Source organism: Diospyros lotus, chromosome 3 (assembly GCF_014633365.1).
Source record: "Diospyros lotus cultivar Yz01 chromosome 3, ASM1463336v1, whole genome shotgun sequence".
Taxonomy (NCBI): domain Eukaryota; kingdom Viridiplantae; phylum Streptophyta; class Magnoliopsida; order Ericales; family Ebenaceae; genus Diospyros; species Diospyros lotus.
This window is the reverse complement of record NC_068340.1, coordinates 7,776,273-7,795,354: the sequence shown is the minus strand read 5'-3', so window position 1 is coordinate 7,795,354 and position 19,082 is coordinate 7,776,273. Positions and strand designations below refer to the sequence as shown.

General features: G+C 34.7%; 1 protein-coding gene across 3 annotated transcripts; it reads right to left on the bottom strand.

The window, feature by feature from the left end:
* Nucleotides 1-389: 389 nt before the first annotated feature.
* Nucleotides 390-13,284, bottom strand: LOC127798023 (retrovirus-related Pol polyprotein from transposon RE2). 3 transcript variants are annotated; one of them, XM_052331299.1, is made up of 9 exons: nt 13,147-13,284; nt 13,010-13,060; nt 11,245-11,613; nt 10,195-10,328; nt 3,777-3,870; nt 3,526-3,675; nt 3,143-3,415; nt 2,269-2,606; nt 390-1,007 (listed from the first exon to the last, which is right to left on the bottom strand). In XM_052331299.1, exons 3-9 carry the CDS (start codon nt 11,399-11,401, stop codon nt 792-794), a joined length of 1,362 nt encoding a protein of 453 aa, XP_052187259.1. In that variant the 5' UTR covers nt 11,402-11,613; nt 13,010-13,060; nt 13,147-13,284; the 3' UTR covers nt 390-791. The 3 variants fall into 3 exon arrangements, with proteins under 3 accessions (XP_052187259.1, XP_052187256.1, XP_052187258.1); XM_052331296.1 differs by lacking the exons at nt 390-1,007; nt 2,269-2,606; nt 3,143-3,415; ... (3 more) ...; nt 13,010-13,060; nt 13,147-13,284 and adding an exon at nt 3,877-7,297 and having other exon boundaries at nt 10,195-10,329; XM_052331298.1 differs by lacking the exons at nt 390-1,007; nt 2,269-2,606; nt 3,143-3,415; ... (4 more) ...; nt 13,010-13,060; nt 13,147-13,284 and adding exons at nt 3,877-7,297; nt 7,485-10,188.
* Nucleotides 13,285-19,082: the final 5,798 nt, after the last annotated feature.

Genomic DNA, 19,082 nt, shown 5'->3' with positions numbered 1-19,082 from the left:
TTTTTTAATTTATCTATTCTATTATTTAAACAAATACTTATTTTAATGTACTGAAAATCTATACCTTTCAAAATACACCGTTGGTTGTTTACTGGATTTTTTAACGAATTTCAAATTTTATCAAAAAACCTAACATTTGCACTTTTAAATTTAAACAAATGTAACTTGCATAGTGTGATTACTATAAATTTATAATTTAAATAAAAAATCAAAAAAACACGAAATATATAAATAAATTAGGTTTTTGTTCAAATACAGTTAACTTGTTTTATATAAAAAATGTTTAAAACAACTTTCTTCTTTACTCCAAATGAATTGAGGCATTTGATTCTCTGTTACTCCAAACCAGAATCCACAGGAATGTGAATGTGTGTGTGATCATACGACGCTACAAACAAACACCAATCTAATTCCAGTTACTAGAATTAAATATCGGGTGTTGATGAAACAGAAACTTTTCGAGTTTATTTCAGTCGGTTCGAGCAAGAACCAACAATAAAGTCAACATCTTATATATGTTAAAAGCAAGAAGAATCTAATTCCTTCCTAAAGTTCCTAACATATTAACTCACTCTGTTGGGAACTGAATTTGCATATCGTTTGTTTCAGTGACCATAATATTCCCAGAAAAGTTTGCCAACGGATTTGCTTCTTGCCAAGTGGCCTATCTTTGCCCTTTTCTTGATGAATCCTAAGTTTTTGAGGCCAGCAGAAGCGAGTTTGCCGTCCATACATGTCTAAAATACAGGCAAATGTGGATGAATTTCCCAGAAAACAGTGGATTGAAAAACTCATCTTCCGAAAGGGTATCCTTGATCCGAGTTCAAAGGGCGAACAGATGCAGCTATTTTCTCCCTCAGGTTGTACTTTCCAGCAATAAAGGGTCGAACATCTTCAACGCCAACCAAGCTCTCCAGAAATGGGAGCAATAAAAGCAATTCTTCATCTGAACGATCATCAAACCAGCTCTCAATTGGTATTCCATTGTCCACTTGGAAGCCAAATGCCTGAAAATAAAACCACCGGCTTTCTCAGAAATAACTAAGATTATCAATGTACTTGCCCAGCTGAGCAGTTCAAAAGTGAGCACAAGCAAACAAGATTGCATATCTCCACTTCTGGTACATTTTATAGGAGGGGATCGGCATTACTCTGACCACTAAAAAGTGACAATCTTATGTTCTTCATGCAATTACTTTACCACAGGAAAGGAAAAGCAGCATCCATCAACATGTATACTGCCGTATCATCAGAGGTGGTATGTGGCATGACAAGTTCCTACAACATACCAATTCTTAATCCCACTTGAGTAGGATTGGCTACATAAATCCTAGCTTGCCAACTATTTCTATGGCTGTATCTTCTATGAAGCCCTTATAACCCATGTTATACCTAAAAATCTCACCAAATTTTTCTTGATCTTCCTCACTTTTTTGTTATAATCCATCAGCTCTCCTCAGTCATAGGAGTTTTTATTCGTCTTCTTCTGGCATGACAATTACTGCTGCTCAGAATTACTAAAATCATAAGCAAGAAGCCCTAGATAGCAGGGGGATGAGATTAAAGGAAAAGCAGCTGAATTACAGTAGGCATCCTTTGTAGAAGAGGAATTGAAGAATTCTTGAATTAAGTTCGTTTAATGGAAGCATTTTCACTCCCCCCCCCCCCCCCCCCTTTTTTTTTCTCTTTTGTGGGTTAGGAATGCATTTTCCTTCCCACTAGAATCTTAGGTTTATCTTTTGAATTTGATTCATTCCCCAATGGCAGTTTCTTTTATACAGTTCCTAAAAAATAAATAGATTATATTTAGCACCCTTTGCACCAAATCTCTTGTTTCTTTAATTATCAAATGTACCAATCAAGCTGAAAATTTTATGGTAAAGTTGGAATGTGGGGTACTGTTTTCTGTTTATCTAGCTGATGGAAAGTGATCACATGACCCAAGTTGGCTATATCAAGAGGTTACTTTTCCCCCTTGACTAAATTTTGGACTCTTATATCAAGATCTCACTTTGGTCCACTACCAAACAATCAACATTGCATCCCTTAGAGGATGTCCCTAAGAACATTGATTTTTATCCTTTAAACAGTAAAAAATAAAAAATACTTCAAAATAATAAGACAAATTAGGAACCAACAATATTAAGTAGTAGTTCTAAATGGAATACTTAGGAACCAACAACTTCGAGGATCAAAGAGATAATTTACCAATCAGAATAAATAGTTTTAAAAAAAGTATGACAATGACAACAAAGGGCATGGTAATACCTGTGGAGAGTTGTCAACAATAATGACACGTGCCAAATCACGGCCAAGAACTGACAGGTCTTTGAGATAGTTACCCTCCAAAAAAACACAAGATTCACGATAGACACGATGGCGAAATATCCTCCTTTTAGGATCCAGCACATTAAGAAGCTGCTCAGCATAAATGCTTTGACTGGCAGTAAATATAATAATCTCGAAGAGGCTTGCTACCTTCTCCATGAAATACTTGAGATGAGGACGGCAACGAACATAAACTGTGTGCTCTTTCAGGTTAAAATTCACAGGAAATGTGAAATCTGCATCATTACAAGGTTCTAATGTAGAGTGCACCAATGTCTCTGTCAAATAAAACAACACCCACTGAGTAAAACAAGCCTATAGAGATACCAGTGCCTGTGGCAAGCATCAATAAATAGATAAGGTGTAGCTTAATAAACAAAAATGAGTATGACTGAGTAAAGCAATAGCAGCCAGGGATGTGGCATTTGTCATACAATATATCCTAGCTTGTTCATTCTTTCTCTTTCATACCTATGCGTTGGGGCAGGAGGGTTAGTGACTCATATAGGTTTATTTTCTATGTTAGTAATGAGATAAATACCAAACTTTCAAACAATGACATGCTAAAATATCAAATCTCTTGTTGCTAGTTATAGATGTTGACCAACTTTCTACCATTCAGCAGCCAATAACGTAAACAAATCTTAGTTCTCAGCAGAACAACTAAAGACAAACAAATATATATTCAAAGACATGCATGCATTCATTCTTGCACAAAGAACCAACTTAGCAAGTACTCGTAAGCATTTATAAAGTGAAAAAAGAGGAAAAAAGCAATGCACCAGAACTAGACTGTGTCCATCAAAATTTATACCATCCAAGTCCAAAACAAGAGTTGTGGGAGGACAACTCCGTGTTTGTTTAGGTAGAAGCACGGGCCTAAAAGCTGGAACAACTGATGACAAGTCTGGCAAATTCTTTATAAAGAAGAATGGGTCAAAGTCATCAAATTCTTCAAATTCCTCATCTTCCACACAAGTATCAGTTGACATGTGATCTTGGCCATGCTCATCAACACATTCCAACTTTGAGCTTTTCATGGAAAGGTATATAGCTGAAACTTCAGATGACAGGTTGGCTCCTAAGTCTGCATAAACATGTGGAATCAAGTATTTGTATCAGAGCAAAGTTCTCTGCAAATTTTCAGCCTACTTAGAAGTTTTGCAGGAAAAATACATATGGCAAGTCCCATAATACCAGGGCATGTCATATTCATCAATGCCATTGCTTGCTCACTGGAATTCTGGTCTTGTATGACATTAGCATTAGGCATATCAGTCTGTGAGTTTTCTTTTCCAAATTTGTGAAATTTCTCATCCTCACTCTGGAAAAATGTGATAAAATCAACTGGGGAGAAGCATATTGACACAAGTTAGTAATTATACCAAATATTGCCAAGAGTCAAGGAAACAGAACATCAAAGGAAAAATATCAATTTCACCACATACCATCATTTGCAATTTCCCCAACATTTTTAGACATGTGAAAGGCAGGAGAAAATATAGTTTCTAACATGCAATGAGCAGTTCCATCATCATGGTCCTGAAATACAATAAAATCAGCTACAGAATGTAGTGTTTAAGAGTTGAATAGAAGCAGTTCTTCAAACATGAATTCATGTAGAATATCAGAAACCCTAGGAGAGGAGATTGACTAATAGAGAGAAGAGATAAGCAAACAAGAGAAGAGAAAATTGAACTAACTTTGTAATTCAGATTTCAAAATGAATCAATAATAATGAACAAACAGATAGCTTTGCTGTTTATATAGAGAACAGCTAAAGCTTTACAGCAACACACTAAAAAGCGCTAAGGCAGCTTAAATTTAAAACACACAGCAAATTACCAAGCTACAATATAAACTACTGAATACAAAGTGCTTTAACATTCCCCCTCAATTAGAACTCTCCTAAACCATAAGCTGCCCACAAGATGCTTTAACATTCCCCCTCAATGAGGACTCTTCTGAACTGCCACCCTTGTGCATTGGAGAAAATATTAAGCCTAGTTTATTACACAAAAACTGAAAACGATCCTGAGAGAGGCCTTTTGTAAAAACATCAGCAATCTGATGTTCTGTAGGAACATATCTGATTTCTATTTCATCCTTTTCAACCTTTTCTCGAATGAAATGAATATCAAGCTCTATGTGCTTAGTTCTCCCATGAAAAACTGAATTTTCAGCCATACTCTTAGCGGCCAAATTGTCAGTCCACACAATAGGTTTAGAAGGAATAGAATCTAAAAATCCCAGCTCAGAAAATAAGGACTTCAGCCATAATAATTCTGTTACACCTTGAGCAATGGCGCGGTATTCAGCCTCACCAACTGATCTAGCAACCACCGTTTGTTTTTTAGAACCCCAAACAATTAGATTACAGCCAAGAAAGGCACAAAAACCACTGGTGGAGCGCCTTGTAACCTTGCACCCTTCATGATCTGCATCGGTGTATACTGAAAGAGCTAAACTACCAGGTGAGGGAGAGAAGAAAAGACCATAACCCACTATGCCTTTCAAATATCTAAGCAGCCGTTTACAAGCAACCCAGTGCTGCACTTTAGGAGATGCCAAAAACTGGCTTAATCTATTTACCACAAAGGCAATATCCAGCCGAGTGTATGTCAAGTATTGAAAAGAGCCAATTAGGGTTCGATACAAAGATGGATTAGAAAATAGTTCACCTTCATTTGTAAGAGAAAATGCAGAAGTGGCAGGAGTTGCACAAGGCTTACAGTCATACATATCAGCTTTCTTCAACAAATCCATAGTGTACTTGGCTTGAGTTAAGTAAATTCCAGCTGAATTTCTAAGAGCTTCAAACCCTAAGAAGTAATTGACTGAACCTAGTGTTTTTAAAGCAAAAGTGCTGTCCAAATCTCTAATACAAAGCTCAAGAGCAGCAGCATCTGATCTAGTTATAAGAATATCATCAACATAAACCAAAGCAAATAAAACATAAGAGGCAGTCCGTTTAATGAGGAGAGAAGCATCAGAGGTAACTCTTGTGAAGCCCCAATTCTGAAACGCAGATTTCAGCTTTACATACCAAGCACGAGATGCTTGTTTTAAACCATAGAGGGACTTCTTTAATTTGCAAACATGAGAGGGATATCGAGAACTCACAAAACCCTCAGGTTGAGTCATGTAAACAGTTTCTTCCAAGTCACCATTTAGAAAAGCATTATTAATATCAACTTGTTGGATATCCCAACCAAAGATAACTGCTAATGAAAACAATACTCTGATTGTTGAAGCCTTTACAACAGGGATAAAAGTCTCAGCATAATCCACACCAGGTGTTTGTAGAAAACCCTTAGTAACTAGCCTTGCTTTATACTTAAGAACAGAACCATCTGACTTATATTTGACCCTAAAAACCCATTTACTTCCAATGATGTTCATATCTTCTGAAAAGGGAACAAGATCCCAAGTTTTATTTCTCTGCAATGCTGCAAATTCTTCTTGCATAGCCTACAACCATCGAGAATCTAGCAAAGCCTCATGAACTGAATAAGGTTCTAGACAACTCACTAAGGCATGAGGGGAGGTAGTAACAAGTCTTTGGGTTTTAGATCGGGTCATCATAGGATGTATAGAAGGAGCAGCAGGCAGTTTGGATTTGGGAATTGAAACCGACTGAATAGAGGGAGGAGGAAAAGATTAAACAGATGATTGTTCACAAGGAGAAGTGATAGCAGGAGAAGTTACTGAAGCTTGCGGACAAAACACGGAGTTTGACAAGGAAGGAGGTAAGACAGGTGCTACTTTAGACAATTTGGAATAGGAAGGAAGAGACTGAAAATGAGAAGTGGATAACCCAACATTTGTAGTAGATGATGAAAAAGAAGGAGAAACAAACAGTGAGGGATAGGGAAAATCATTAGGATTAAAATGAACATGTCTTGATACATAGATCCTTCCAGATGGATGCAAACATTTATACCCCGCTTGAGAATGACTATAACCTAGAAACACACATTTGGATGTATGAAAAGCAAATTTGTGCTTGCTATAGGGTCTAAGAAAAGGAAAGCAAGCACAACCAAACAGCTGGAGAAGCAAATAGTTGGGAGATTTCTCAAACAACAACTGAAATGGACTAGTAAATTTAATAGGTGACGCTAGTAACAAATTTATGACATGAACTGTAGTTTGAAAAGCTTCTACCCAATACTTAAGAGGCATATGGGAATATGAGCTAATAGAGAGTTAACCCCATTTCAGCTATATGTCGATGTTTTCTCTCGGCCACACCATTTTGTTGATGTGTGTAGGGACATGAAAACCGAGCTTGAATACCAAAGCTTCTAGGATAAGGCAAAAAGGCCTTAAACTCTCCCCCATTGTCAGTTTGTAAAGCTTTGAATTTGTGGTGATATTGCAGTTCAACAAATTTATGAAAGGCTATAAAGGTGGGTAGAGAATCTGATTTGAGTTTCAAAAGATATAGCCAAGTATATCAAGTATACACATCCACAAATATGATATAGTATCTATAACCCTCAATGGAAAGAACAGGGGAGGGCCCCCATAAATCGGAATAGACAAGTTCTAAAGGTTTAGTTGCTTTAATCTCAGAATGATTAAATGGCAGCTGACTTAATTTCCCAAGCTTGCAAGAATCACAAAAAGGAATAGAAGAAAAAAGAACTTGGATTTTATTCAATATGAGCTGCAATACACGAGTTGATGGATGCCCTAAACGAGCATGCCATTGTATACAAACATCAGAACTAGTGTGAACTACACTGAAACAATGATGCGGCAACTCATGACAGAATGAGTGCTTATTATTACAGGCATTATTGTATTGCTTTCTACATGTAGAAAAAGAAGTAGATGGAATAGCATTAATAGGCTCAATAGAATGAACAGAGGGACTAATTGCAGCTGGAACAAAAGTTGAATTCAGCTAGTAGAGTCCATTCCTAAGATGGCCTTGAAGCAGCACCTGTTTGGAATCCTTGTCCTTACAACACATGAATGGGAATCAAATTCAGTAACAACATTATTATCTCGAGTTAATTGAGAAACACTAATCAGATTTTTCTTCATGTGAGGAACATGAAGAACATAAGATAAAGAAACAACAGATTGAGGAGATAAGACAGAGGAAAGTTGTGTAGCACCAATAGCTGAGATAGGTAAAGACTTACCATTACCAATTGTAACTTTATCATTTCCATGATAAGGTGAATGATTGGACAGATTGTGAACATTGGAGGTAATGTGATTTGTGGCACCAGAATCCACAAACCATGCAGGATCAGACTGATCATAAGGCAAGAATGAAGGTTCAGACGGCTGAGGGATAGTGCCATGAGCATTGCCATGATATGAACCTAAATCAGTCATGTAGCCTTCGCTAGAGTCCCGAACAGAAGCTAGGTATGCCTGAGAATCACGAAAATTAGTTGGGCCACCTAAATTTCCTCTTCCAAAATTAGAACCAGAATTCCGATAAAAAATCTTATCAAATCTGTGGTAGCACTTATCCACAAAATGTCCTAGTTTGCCAGAAAGCTGACAATAAATTCTTTTGCCATTCGATCTACCTCTCCCTCTACCTCCTCTAGTACCAAATTGACCTCCTCGATTATTATAACCCCCTCTTGTATTCGAAACAGATCCATTTCCATTTTGTGCTGAATAAGAAGCAACATCAACAGACATTGAAGATGACATAGGTGAATCAAAAGCAATTGTCAAATGTGGCACATTCTGTGTGACTAACCGTTGTTCATGCATTAATAGAAGACATTGCACCTTTTCTAAATCTATTTCATCCATCTGGTATGTTATAAGACTAACAACAGTCTCATAGTCATGATCTAATCCATTTAAAATAGCTAATAATAGCTCATTATCAGGAAGAGGTTCTCCTATGGCTGCCAACGCATGACCGATCGTTTTGATCTTTAAAATGTAGTCATTAACAGATAGAGACTCCTTCTTGACTGAACATAATTGTTGCTTTAATTGAAAAGATTTTGCAACAGTTTGTCTAGAATAAAGTTTCTCCAAGGTAGACCATACCTCAGCAGATGATTTACAATGAATCACCTACGCCAGGACATCTTTATCAATGGTCGAGAAAAGCCAGCCAAGAAGAAGTTGGTCTGACCGCAGCCAATCCATATAGTCATCATTCAACTTCATAGCTTCAACATCACCACTATCTAGATCCATAATAAACTTTGGAGGTGTCGAATTGTTTAGAAATTGGATCAGATCAAACGCTCGAATAGTAGCTAGAACTTGAGCTTTCCAAAAGATAAAGTTCCCGTTGTCGAGCTTGATTGGTACGTAGTTCAAGGCTTTCGCAACTGCACCAAAGCCAGTATGTGAAGCCGAGGAAAAAGAGAAAGACGAACAAGGAGGAATCGAAGAAGAGGTACAGTGATTTGAATCGGATGCCATGACTTACGTCGAAGGCTCTGATACCATGTAGAATATCAGAAACCCTAGGAGAGGAGATCGACTAATAGATAGGAGATAAGCGAACAAGAGGAGAGAAAATTGAACTAACTTCGTAATTCAGATTTCAAAATGAATCAATAATAATGAACAAACAGATAGCTTTACTGTTTATATAGAGAACAACTAAAGCTTTACAACAATACACTAAAAAGCGCTAAGGTAGCTTAAATTTAAAACAGACAGCAAGCTACCAAGCTACAATATAAACTACTGAATACAAAGTGCTTTAACATGCATAACTGTCAGATCCAATATTTTATGATAATTTTGGAAACACAAGTAGTAAATAATTAAAGCAATTCCCTGTAACAATATGATAAAGAGTTTGGATGGCATCCCCCAAGAGACTACACATTCATTTACAAAGAGAAAAGGCCCCACAAGGCATAGTGTTTCATCAATTTGTTAGAAACTAAAAACTAGGGGGGTTGTTCTCTTCGTATTTCAGTTTTCAGTTTTGAATTTTGAATTCATTTTCAATTTTGTGCTTTGAATGTCTGTTTTGATATTGCTGAAAACGCGTTCTTTTTTAGCAATCTGTAGCGTTTTTCACATTTTGAAAATTTTGAGCATGTTTGCGATGAAAACAGCTAAAACAAGATTTCCTTATTTTTAGTTTTGTGCACTTTTTTTTTTTGTGTGTGTTTTTGGAAAAGACATTTTTGAAAATGGATAAGTAAACACGTTTTTACTGTTTTGGAAAATTGAAAACGGCTTGCAAACAGTAAAAAGAACAAGGCCTAGTTATTTGATGATGTTAAGAAGCTACACTTGTATAAGCATTTCATAGCCAAAAGAAGAATGTTTAGAATGAGTTTGGATAGAGGGATTTCAACTATTGTCATTTGAAACTTCACGTGTGTAGGTGTCATTTCAAATTCTTCTATGTTTCGGTCCAAATCCATGGCGGATTTGAACCCAAATCCAAATGATTTCAAAAAAAATATATCCAAACAATGAATTTAGAATTTCAAATTCCAAATGATAGGGTCAAATGACCCTACCAAACATAACTGTAAGGTTACTATTAGTCTAGATTAACTTTTAAGGCTATACCATACCCAAAGCACAAAATACATTAGAATCAGAAAGAGATTATGTCTGTATATATATAACTTATAAATTTACAATGCAAGGAATGTAAACATTTTTAGTAATAACTTCAAACATCAAAATGAAATTAGGTCTTTAATAATAGAAAATGATGTGCATTTCAAATATCTTAAAAGAGCACATGCCAAATCATAAAATGCAGTATCTGAAAGAATAAATACCTAAACATATAACCAAAAAAAAAGAGAACAATTATGACAGAACTAAGCAACTGTGGCATTATTCAATGAGTTTTTTTTTTTTTTTTTTTTTATAGGGGCGGGTGTTAGATACCTCATACTCCACAACAATACCATCAACTGTGTTGTGGCCCAAACAGGTGCTAGAATTCTCAGTCTCCAGTCCATATCTAGTATTCAAATTTGTTGCAGGAACATGCTCGCTGGTCTCCTTTGAACGAGTGCCACCTGCAAGTTGCAATAGCAAGAGAACACATTGAACATACAAAAGCACTTATCATCAAGCCAATGACAAATTGGAGAGTCCAATTTCATGAACAATAAAGCTGTCAACTCAACTAAGCCTTTTAATATCTAATAAAATAATAATATCAGCTGCAAGTCACATCCCGGGATATAAATTTGAAGCATTAGATTAATAAATTTAAAAGTATAATGAACAATGGGCCAAAGCCCTAAAGTAATTGAAATTAGAAAGTTGAGAACTTGAAATATCTGCTTGATGGGGAATATTATCATTGGGTAATCAAGAAAATAAGAATAATGTATGAGGAGAAATATGTATCATAATTGATAAGCATAAGTCATTGATACCACAAAATGATGTCAAGCACACCCTAGCAAAGAAAAAGGCACAAAGCTTTGCGAGAAGTTGTTAAAATTAAGCAAATTGTAATACATCGTTTCTTTGAAATTTCATAAGGATCAAAGCATATGCTGTAGTAATTAACAAGTTATTGGAAGACATCCACACAACTTAACAGAAGTATACGTTCAAGTCACAAACACAGGTATACAAAGAGAGAGAGAGAAGGAAAAGTAATGTTGTTTTCCAGCAAAAATATTTTCCAAGACACTAGAATAGTCACAGAGGACAGAAGGATAAATACTTTGACAAACACAATGTGCAATACACGTCACACACCAACATTAATCAGTTGGGAATGTTACCTACAGAGACAACCCCCAAAACAAAAAATAAATAAATCAAACACGCACACAAAAAATAGAAAATGCTAAACGTGCATGCACAAAAATACAACTAATAAAAGCATCAGAAGTTCGTAACCTTATCATATGAATTGAAGCCAACAAGGAACTATTCTCACAAGATAATGTAAACCAGTTGACAGGGAACACTAACCAAAATTTTGTTTTCTGACAGATGATGTTATTAGCTCTGTTACTTTTTCCTCTACAATTTGAGCATTTTCAGATGCCTTCTTCTGATGTCTATAAACTTTTGGACTGGCAGGGTCTCGAGCAGGGTTTCTCCCACCAACTTTTTTCTTGGTTTGCATTTCCAACTTGGATAAGAATGCCAAAATTCCCTATAGGCTTAATAGCTTATCCACTTGAGTAAAATAACACAAATATCAAAAGCAGATCTTGGCCCCAGAGGCTTTTGTCCTGGATGCTGTTTTAACTAATACAACTGAACCTTAAGGTGCAAAACCAAACAATGAAGAAATAAAGACTGCAGTTCTGAGGCAGGACCTGATAAGCTTGTCTACTGCAAAGATGAAACAACAAAACATGATTAATCATTGAGCAACTTGTATTGTCAAAGAGCAAGCTACAATAGTTAAACTCAAACAGAAAGATATGCAAACCAAATCAGCATGCATGCAACTTATCACTACAGAAAAGGATGGATGCAAACAGCATGTCTCAATGGTTTTATCGTATTCGAAAACATGCCAATCCAAAGAATGACCTTGAGTAGAAAAAATGCCAACATAATGTAAAAAATGCCTCAAAGTTTTCCAGCTATGATCAAAATCTTGAAACTTATATTCCACTGGCCATACAAACAACTGGAAGGCAGAAGCAATTTAGGTACAATTTGTGTACTTCAAGAAGTAAAAACAGATTCCCTTGCTTCATCCCATCTTATTATAGGACAAAGCAGAGGAAAAGAATCTAGATCCATGCTCCAACATGTTGAAACATTTTAACAGAAGCAGAGTGAAAGGTTACAATAATAAGCCAACCCTTATTACCAGTAAGCAGAGTTGACTACATGGATTTTAGGTCCCCAATCAACTCTACTATTATGGCCAAATCTTCCGTAACTAAAGTGGCAAGTTGAAAATGAATCCCTAATAAAAAAAACCAAGAATATTGAAAATCTAAGTAGTAAAAAAATAATAAAGGTTCTTTCCATGTCAACACTTTCAATACTTAACGCCAATCAATGAACAATTAAATGATGTCTATGCAATTCAAACATTTGCTATTACTGCCAAATGAACTTCCAGAAGCAAAATTAAATAAGAATTAATAAATACAATGAGATCAGAACTCAAATTTGCATTAAAGACACAACCAGAAAGCATACTCTGTCACATAGTTTGCTCATTGGGTTAGGATTTTTATGTAAATTGTTGCAAAACATACAATTTCTAAAGTGCCTCTTTCTGAAACCCTCAACAGAAGATCACAGCACCATACCTTAGAATGAACAAGAATAATAAAAAATGAATTCAGAAACGGATGACGAAAAGGTTGAAAACTATCCTAAACAGAGATTTATTGCCCAACCATAGAATCAAGAAGAATAATAAAAAGACACATAAGAATCAACCAGCCGACCGAAAAATAAAATAAATACACATGTACAAGTATTTATATGTAAATATACATACTTCTTGGTGACTGTATCCTTAAGCCTAGAAGCTTTGCAGCTCCGCAGATTATTCATATAAAACCAGCACAGGCAACGCATGAGGTTCATGTCCAGTATAATGCACATTCAACCGAACAAGTAAATCGACTAAGATTCACCAAACTAACCAAAACCCTAAGAACACAAGTAGCCAAGCAGCAATCCACCCAGTCCAACGGTACATAAATAGCAAAAAGATAGTACCAACTTTAAGCTGAAAGGAAGTCCAGTAACTCCGTACCTGAGAAATTTCAGCACGAAAACATCACAAAGGTTCAGCTATTCGCTCTTCCTGCAAGCAAGAAATCATCAACTCAGGCCATTGAAGAGGGAAAAGGATAAATCAAGTCCGTAGAACAGGAAATTCTAGGGCTTTACCAGTGATGAAATCTGGAGAAGGTTCAGAGGAATTCCAGATTTCCATCCGTAGATTGGGACAAAAGGAAATAAAAGAGAGGGAAACAGAGAGATCGAAAATCGAAAACCCAAAACAGCATACAGAGAAGAGAGAGAAGAGAAGAGATTGGTTTGAAGAAAAAATTAATATATATATATTATTTATATGAATGCAATGCTGCTGAAAATAGTCAACAACATTCTTACTCGACCGTGTTACGGAGAAAAACATACTCGCCCCTCTCACCTGACACGTGTCACGATTCATGCTTTATAGTGATATATATGCAGGGAGTGTGTTAGCACTCGATAGCGTGCGCGTGGAAATCTGTCCTATGACGTAATTGTTTCGTTTGAATTTTTTTTTTGAAGTTTATCTTCACGATTTTCTCCCGAGACTTTTCTAAATTTACAATGCCGGCCCTCCGTTATCATAATTGAAATTTGAAAATTGAGATTTATCCCTCCCAACTCCCAACTTCCATTTTTGAACTTTTTAAGACCATCTTGAAAGAGGAAAACTATTTTAGAGTGTTAAATTATTATTTTATAATTTTAAATAGTATTAAGATACTTTTAAATTTTACATATATTTTAATGGCAAGTTATAAATATAGGTGTTATTTTAATATTTTTTATTAAAAAATATAATTAAAATTTCAAATTTTGACTGCTGAAATTCAAATTTCAAAATTTAACCATTGAATTTGAAATTTTAAAATTTAACTGTCAAAATAAAAGTTCAAAAATTTCAAATTCATCTATAAATATGATAATTTTTCTCATGTTTTCATTCATTTATATTACATTTTCTCTCTAAAATCATCCATCCTCTCATATTTGCATTCATCCATCAATATGAATCGTTATCCTAATATTTTAAGAGGGATCCTCAATATTGAGGAAGAAGATGATGATCAATTAGATACGTTGTGTGATTCAACCAGAAGGTCAAAAGGGTCTAGTCATGGACGGGTAAGAAGGCATAGTGGTTCCGTTCCAAGCCGTAGAACAATTAATCGTAGTAGAGTTGAATGCCACAAAAGACTCTATCGCAACTATTTTGCAACCCTTTGTGTATATGAAGGGTTTTTCTGAAGGAGATTCCGAATGAGTCGTCATTTTTTTCTTCGAATTACAAATAAAGTTGAACAACACGATCCATATTTCATCCAAACAATAGATGTCGTTAGAGTTCTTAGTTTGTTATCCCTTCAAAAGATAACAATTGCTTGCGAAATTTTTGCTTACGGAACACCGGCAGATTCTGTGGATGAATACATCAAAATTGGAGAAAGCACTGACATACTTAGTCTAAGAAGGTTTGTGAAAGCTGTTATTGCAATGTTTGGCAACCATTACTTGAGGCCACCAAACAATAGCGATTTTACTCGATTGCTATAGATAGAGGAACAACGTGACTTTCCTAGCATGTTAGGGAGTATTGATTGCATGCATTGGAAGTGAAAAAATTGTCCGACCGCATGGCAATGTATGTATACTAGTCATTGTCATGAACCAACATTCATTTTGGAAGTTGTGACTTATTAAGATCTTTGGATATGGCATACATTTTTTGGGCTTCCTGGTTCGCTGAATGACATAAATGTTCTAGATAAGTCCTCTGTTTTTTCATTATTATCAAATGGTCATGCTCCTCCAATAAACTATACAATTAATGGCCATGAGTATACAATGATGAGATATTATTTAGCTGATGGTATTTATCCAAACTGGTCGACATTTGTAAAAACAATTTCCTGTCCATAAGGTTTGAAGAAAAAATATTTTGCTAAAACACAAGAGTCGTCAAGAAAAGATGTAGAGCAAGTATTTGGGGTATTTCAAGCCCGTTTTGCAATCGTCAGTGAACCAGTACGCTTTTGGGATGAAGAAAACTTACAGATATTATAAAAGCGTGTACAATAATACATAACATGGTCATTGAGGATGAAGGAGATATTAGTAACAATGACTTTGATGGAAGTGATGCAAATCCGCCTGTAGAAGTGTCGCATACGTATACACCAGAATTGGAAGACTTCATGCAAACCCATTGTCAGATTAGGGACAGTGTAACTCATTGTCAACTACAATCAGATCTTATCGAGCATTTGTGGGAACGTCATGGCGAATAATAATTTTCTCAATTTTAATTTCAAGTTGTATTTTCAATTTCAAATTATATTTTCAATTCCAATTTCAATTTTAAGTTGTATTTTCAATTCTAATTTCAATTTCAAGTTGTATTTTCAATTTCAAGTTATATTTCAATTTCACAAGTACTTTCATAGCAATCAAACTCCAATTTTAATTTCAAGATTTTTTAGTCAATTTCAAAAGCACTTTCATAGCAATCAAACTTAATACATAGTTTTTCATGAATAATAACAACATAATAAATAATGACTAAAAAGTAAAACCCCGCTTTTTCATAATCTCCATCTTCAAGTTATTCCAATATGCTGCAGAAATTGGATCCATACCAGTAGTGTTAGTTTCCATGATCTTCATTTCATATTGCCATTCATTATTTTTTCTTCAACTTTTACTTTCTTTTTTTGAATTTCTAATTGCATTTCTTCAATTTCTAACTGTTTACGATGTTGCTCCAATGCTATCTCCTGTTGAGCAAACATTTTCTCATGCTGCTCCAATTTTTGTCATTCCACTTTCATTCTTTGATTCCAGTGGTGATAATCTAATATATCTTCAGCTCGGGTTTGCTTCTCTTTGTTTTTAAGTTGTTTCTTCGAAACTTTTCTACCCAATGGCCTATTGAGGTTGGGAGTAGACAATAGTTCAATGTCATCCCCTAAATGTGGAGTTGAATAACAAAATTCAACATGATTTGATTCAGCAGGACTACCAGTTGAATGGGTTTTTTCTCTCTTATTGCAGGTGAGATTATCAGTCCATTTTCGCTCCAGTTTCAAGATATTCCAACAATGCTCGTATTAAAATGGTCTTCCAATAATCTTAGCAAACATTTCTTTAGCTTCATCAACCTAAAAAACATATGAAATTATTAAATCAATAGTTCAAATATTAAATCATAGTAGTGTCTATCTAAAAAAAAACTCAATCATTACATTATTTTGCTCGGCGTGTCCACTTTGTCCCAGTCTTTCAATTTGACTATAAAAATCGACAAATTTGACACATTTTACATTTATATCAGTCCAACGACTTTTAATAGAAGCTTGCGAACGTTTTTCTTGATTGTCTCCATAAAGTTTTACGTATTTCAATATTCTATGCCAAAAAGCACCACCCTGTTGTTCATTTCCAATAATTGCATATTTACTTGTGTTAAACCACGCAAATACAATTGATTTATCTTCTTCTTAAGAGAAGTTCTTTGTCCTTTGCGATTTTCTCACTTTTGGAATGATTTCATCTTATACTGACGCCAATATTGCAGGATTGGGCCGCATAGTAACATCATATAAATCGATGTTACTCATAAACAAATCAGTGAAATAACCGTCAAATTGAGAATCCATCTAAAAAATAATTAAAAAATATAATCAATTTAAAGAATAAGCATAAAATAATAAATTAAAATAAATTCTAACAATTAACTAAAATATTTATTTTAAATTAAAATCAAAATATATAATTCTAACCTAAAAATATTAATTTAAATTCTAACAATTAACTAGAATAAAAACATTTATATATATGATTAATAATTAATTAACTAAAACAAAACATAACAATTAACTTAATTAATATATATAATTCTAATAATTAACTTTGAATAATTGTTTTACAACTCCCCACATACTGTTTAAACATTTATAATTAATTTATATATATATATATTATATAACATACTTGGGCGCTCCAGAACCTTTCTCTTTGCAAATCAATTATAAACATTTATAATGATTATATATATATATATTATAACATATTTGGGCGCCTCCAGAACCTTCCTTTCTGCAAATCAATTGTAAACATTTATAATGATTATATATATATATATATATTATAACATACCTCGGTGCCTCTAGAAGCTTCTCATCTGCAAATCAATTGTTCCCCTCGCCCTTGACGCAATCCAGAAGCCTTTTTCTTCTCTGCAAATCAATTGCAGCTGCTCACAGCTCGCCCCCTCGCCCTTGATGCAATCCGGAACCTTTATTTTTCTTTGCAAATCAATTGCTCCTGCTCATGGCTCGCCCTCGCCCTCGTCTTCACAAGCACTGCTCTCCCTCGCCTTGTTTTTCTTCTCACTCAATGCTACTTGCCCTCGTAGAAGCCTCTGGTTTCTCTTGCTCTATCCGCCTCCTCTGTTCAGATAACTATATATATATAATGTAAAATATAGCTGTTGGTCTCTTGACCGTTAGTAAATGCAATCTCTGATTTTCTCTTTCCAAAAATTACAAAAATGGCACCGAATGAGAGAAGTTGCCATTTTATAACCTCATATGCCACTCCTGTTGGAGTGGATATTTTGTATTTTCGGGTGCCATTTCGACAGTTACGCCGATGGCACCCCCAATGGCAACTCCCGTTGGAGTTGCTCTAAGATTTGGAGCCACCTATTTCCATAATCTTTTATCTTATTTTATGTTAACACTCATGGTCAACCCGTTTATTTCTTTTTATCGTCGAAGTCTCTCATGATTCTAGTTGAGTCAATAATTAACACGTCATTCAATTTTTTTTAATTTTAGTATATCATTTCTTTCACTTTAAACAAAGTTTTATTAAATATAATATAATATAAAATTTATTTAGAATAATACTATTTATTTTCTATAGAGATGAATGATAGTACATTTTATGTAAAAATGTTTGTTTAAAAAAGATAAAAAGATGTAAAATGAGTTATTTTGTATATATTCTTTAAACAAATGTATAATGTCAATTAAACACTTTCACATGAACTATCACATCACCGTTGTTCATCTCTATTGGAGATGAATAATATTACTTATTTATTTATCTTGTAAAAGAAATATACGGTCATAATTTTGAATTACAATTTAAAGAAAATGAAGGTGCAAAATTAATTTGGGCAAATATAAAGGACGAGTGATGCAAAAATAGGAAAGTTGGAGAAGGCCGCATCGCGTGTCCGTGTATGTTGGGGTTGGGTTGGATTGGATTCAAATTTGATTTAAAGTTGAGAGTTTTGAAACCTCGAAGAATGAATCTTTTCTGAAATTTTGAAATTGAAAGCATAGAGAAAGAGAGAGATTGTAAGTGATGCAGCAATGAGGGAAGGACCGTGACAGCAGGCGTAAGTGAAAAATAATAATAAAGATTCGTCCCTTCCTTTCTTTCCCTTTCTCTTCGAGTACAAATCTTTATAATATTTAATACATCCATAATATTATGTTATTATATTAATATAACATTATAAATATTAAAAATGTATTATGTATTCATAATCCCAATACAGTGTTCTTCAGTAAAGATAAATCATATTTTAAATTTTGAATTCATTAAAATATAACATAATAAATTATAATATTTTATCTTCTCTCTACTCGTTTTGAAATTGCAGCCTTCATTTGAATCAGAATCCAATGTAGATTAGTTTTATTTCTTTCATGGGCTTATCTATCTTTTGTGGTCATAAGACTTCTACGAATCTTTATTCTTTCGTGGGCTGGGCTTTTGTAGATTGGGATCTATAAAAGCCCAAGCTTTAATCCAACTGTCCAATGATATTTTCCTCATTGCCCATGTTTAGTTAGGAGCTTAATTACATTGTCTTAAAGCCTGCCTTGCTTACTTGCTTATTATTACTGCCATTGCACTGTCATTGTGCCACAAAATTAATGACGTCGCTGCCATGCATTGTATGTATGGAATGGAAGAAGGAACAAAAGCTTTTATTTCTAGGCTTACAGGTCCTGTATGTACCAGTCATGTGTCCAGTGTTGTGTGTGTTGGGA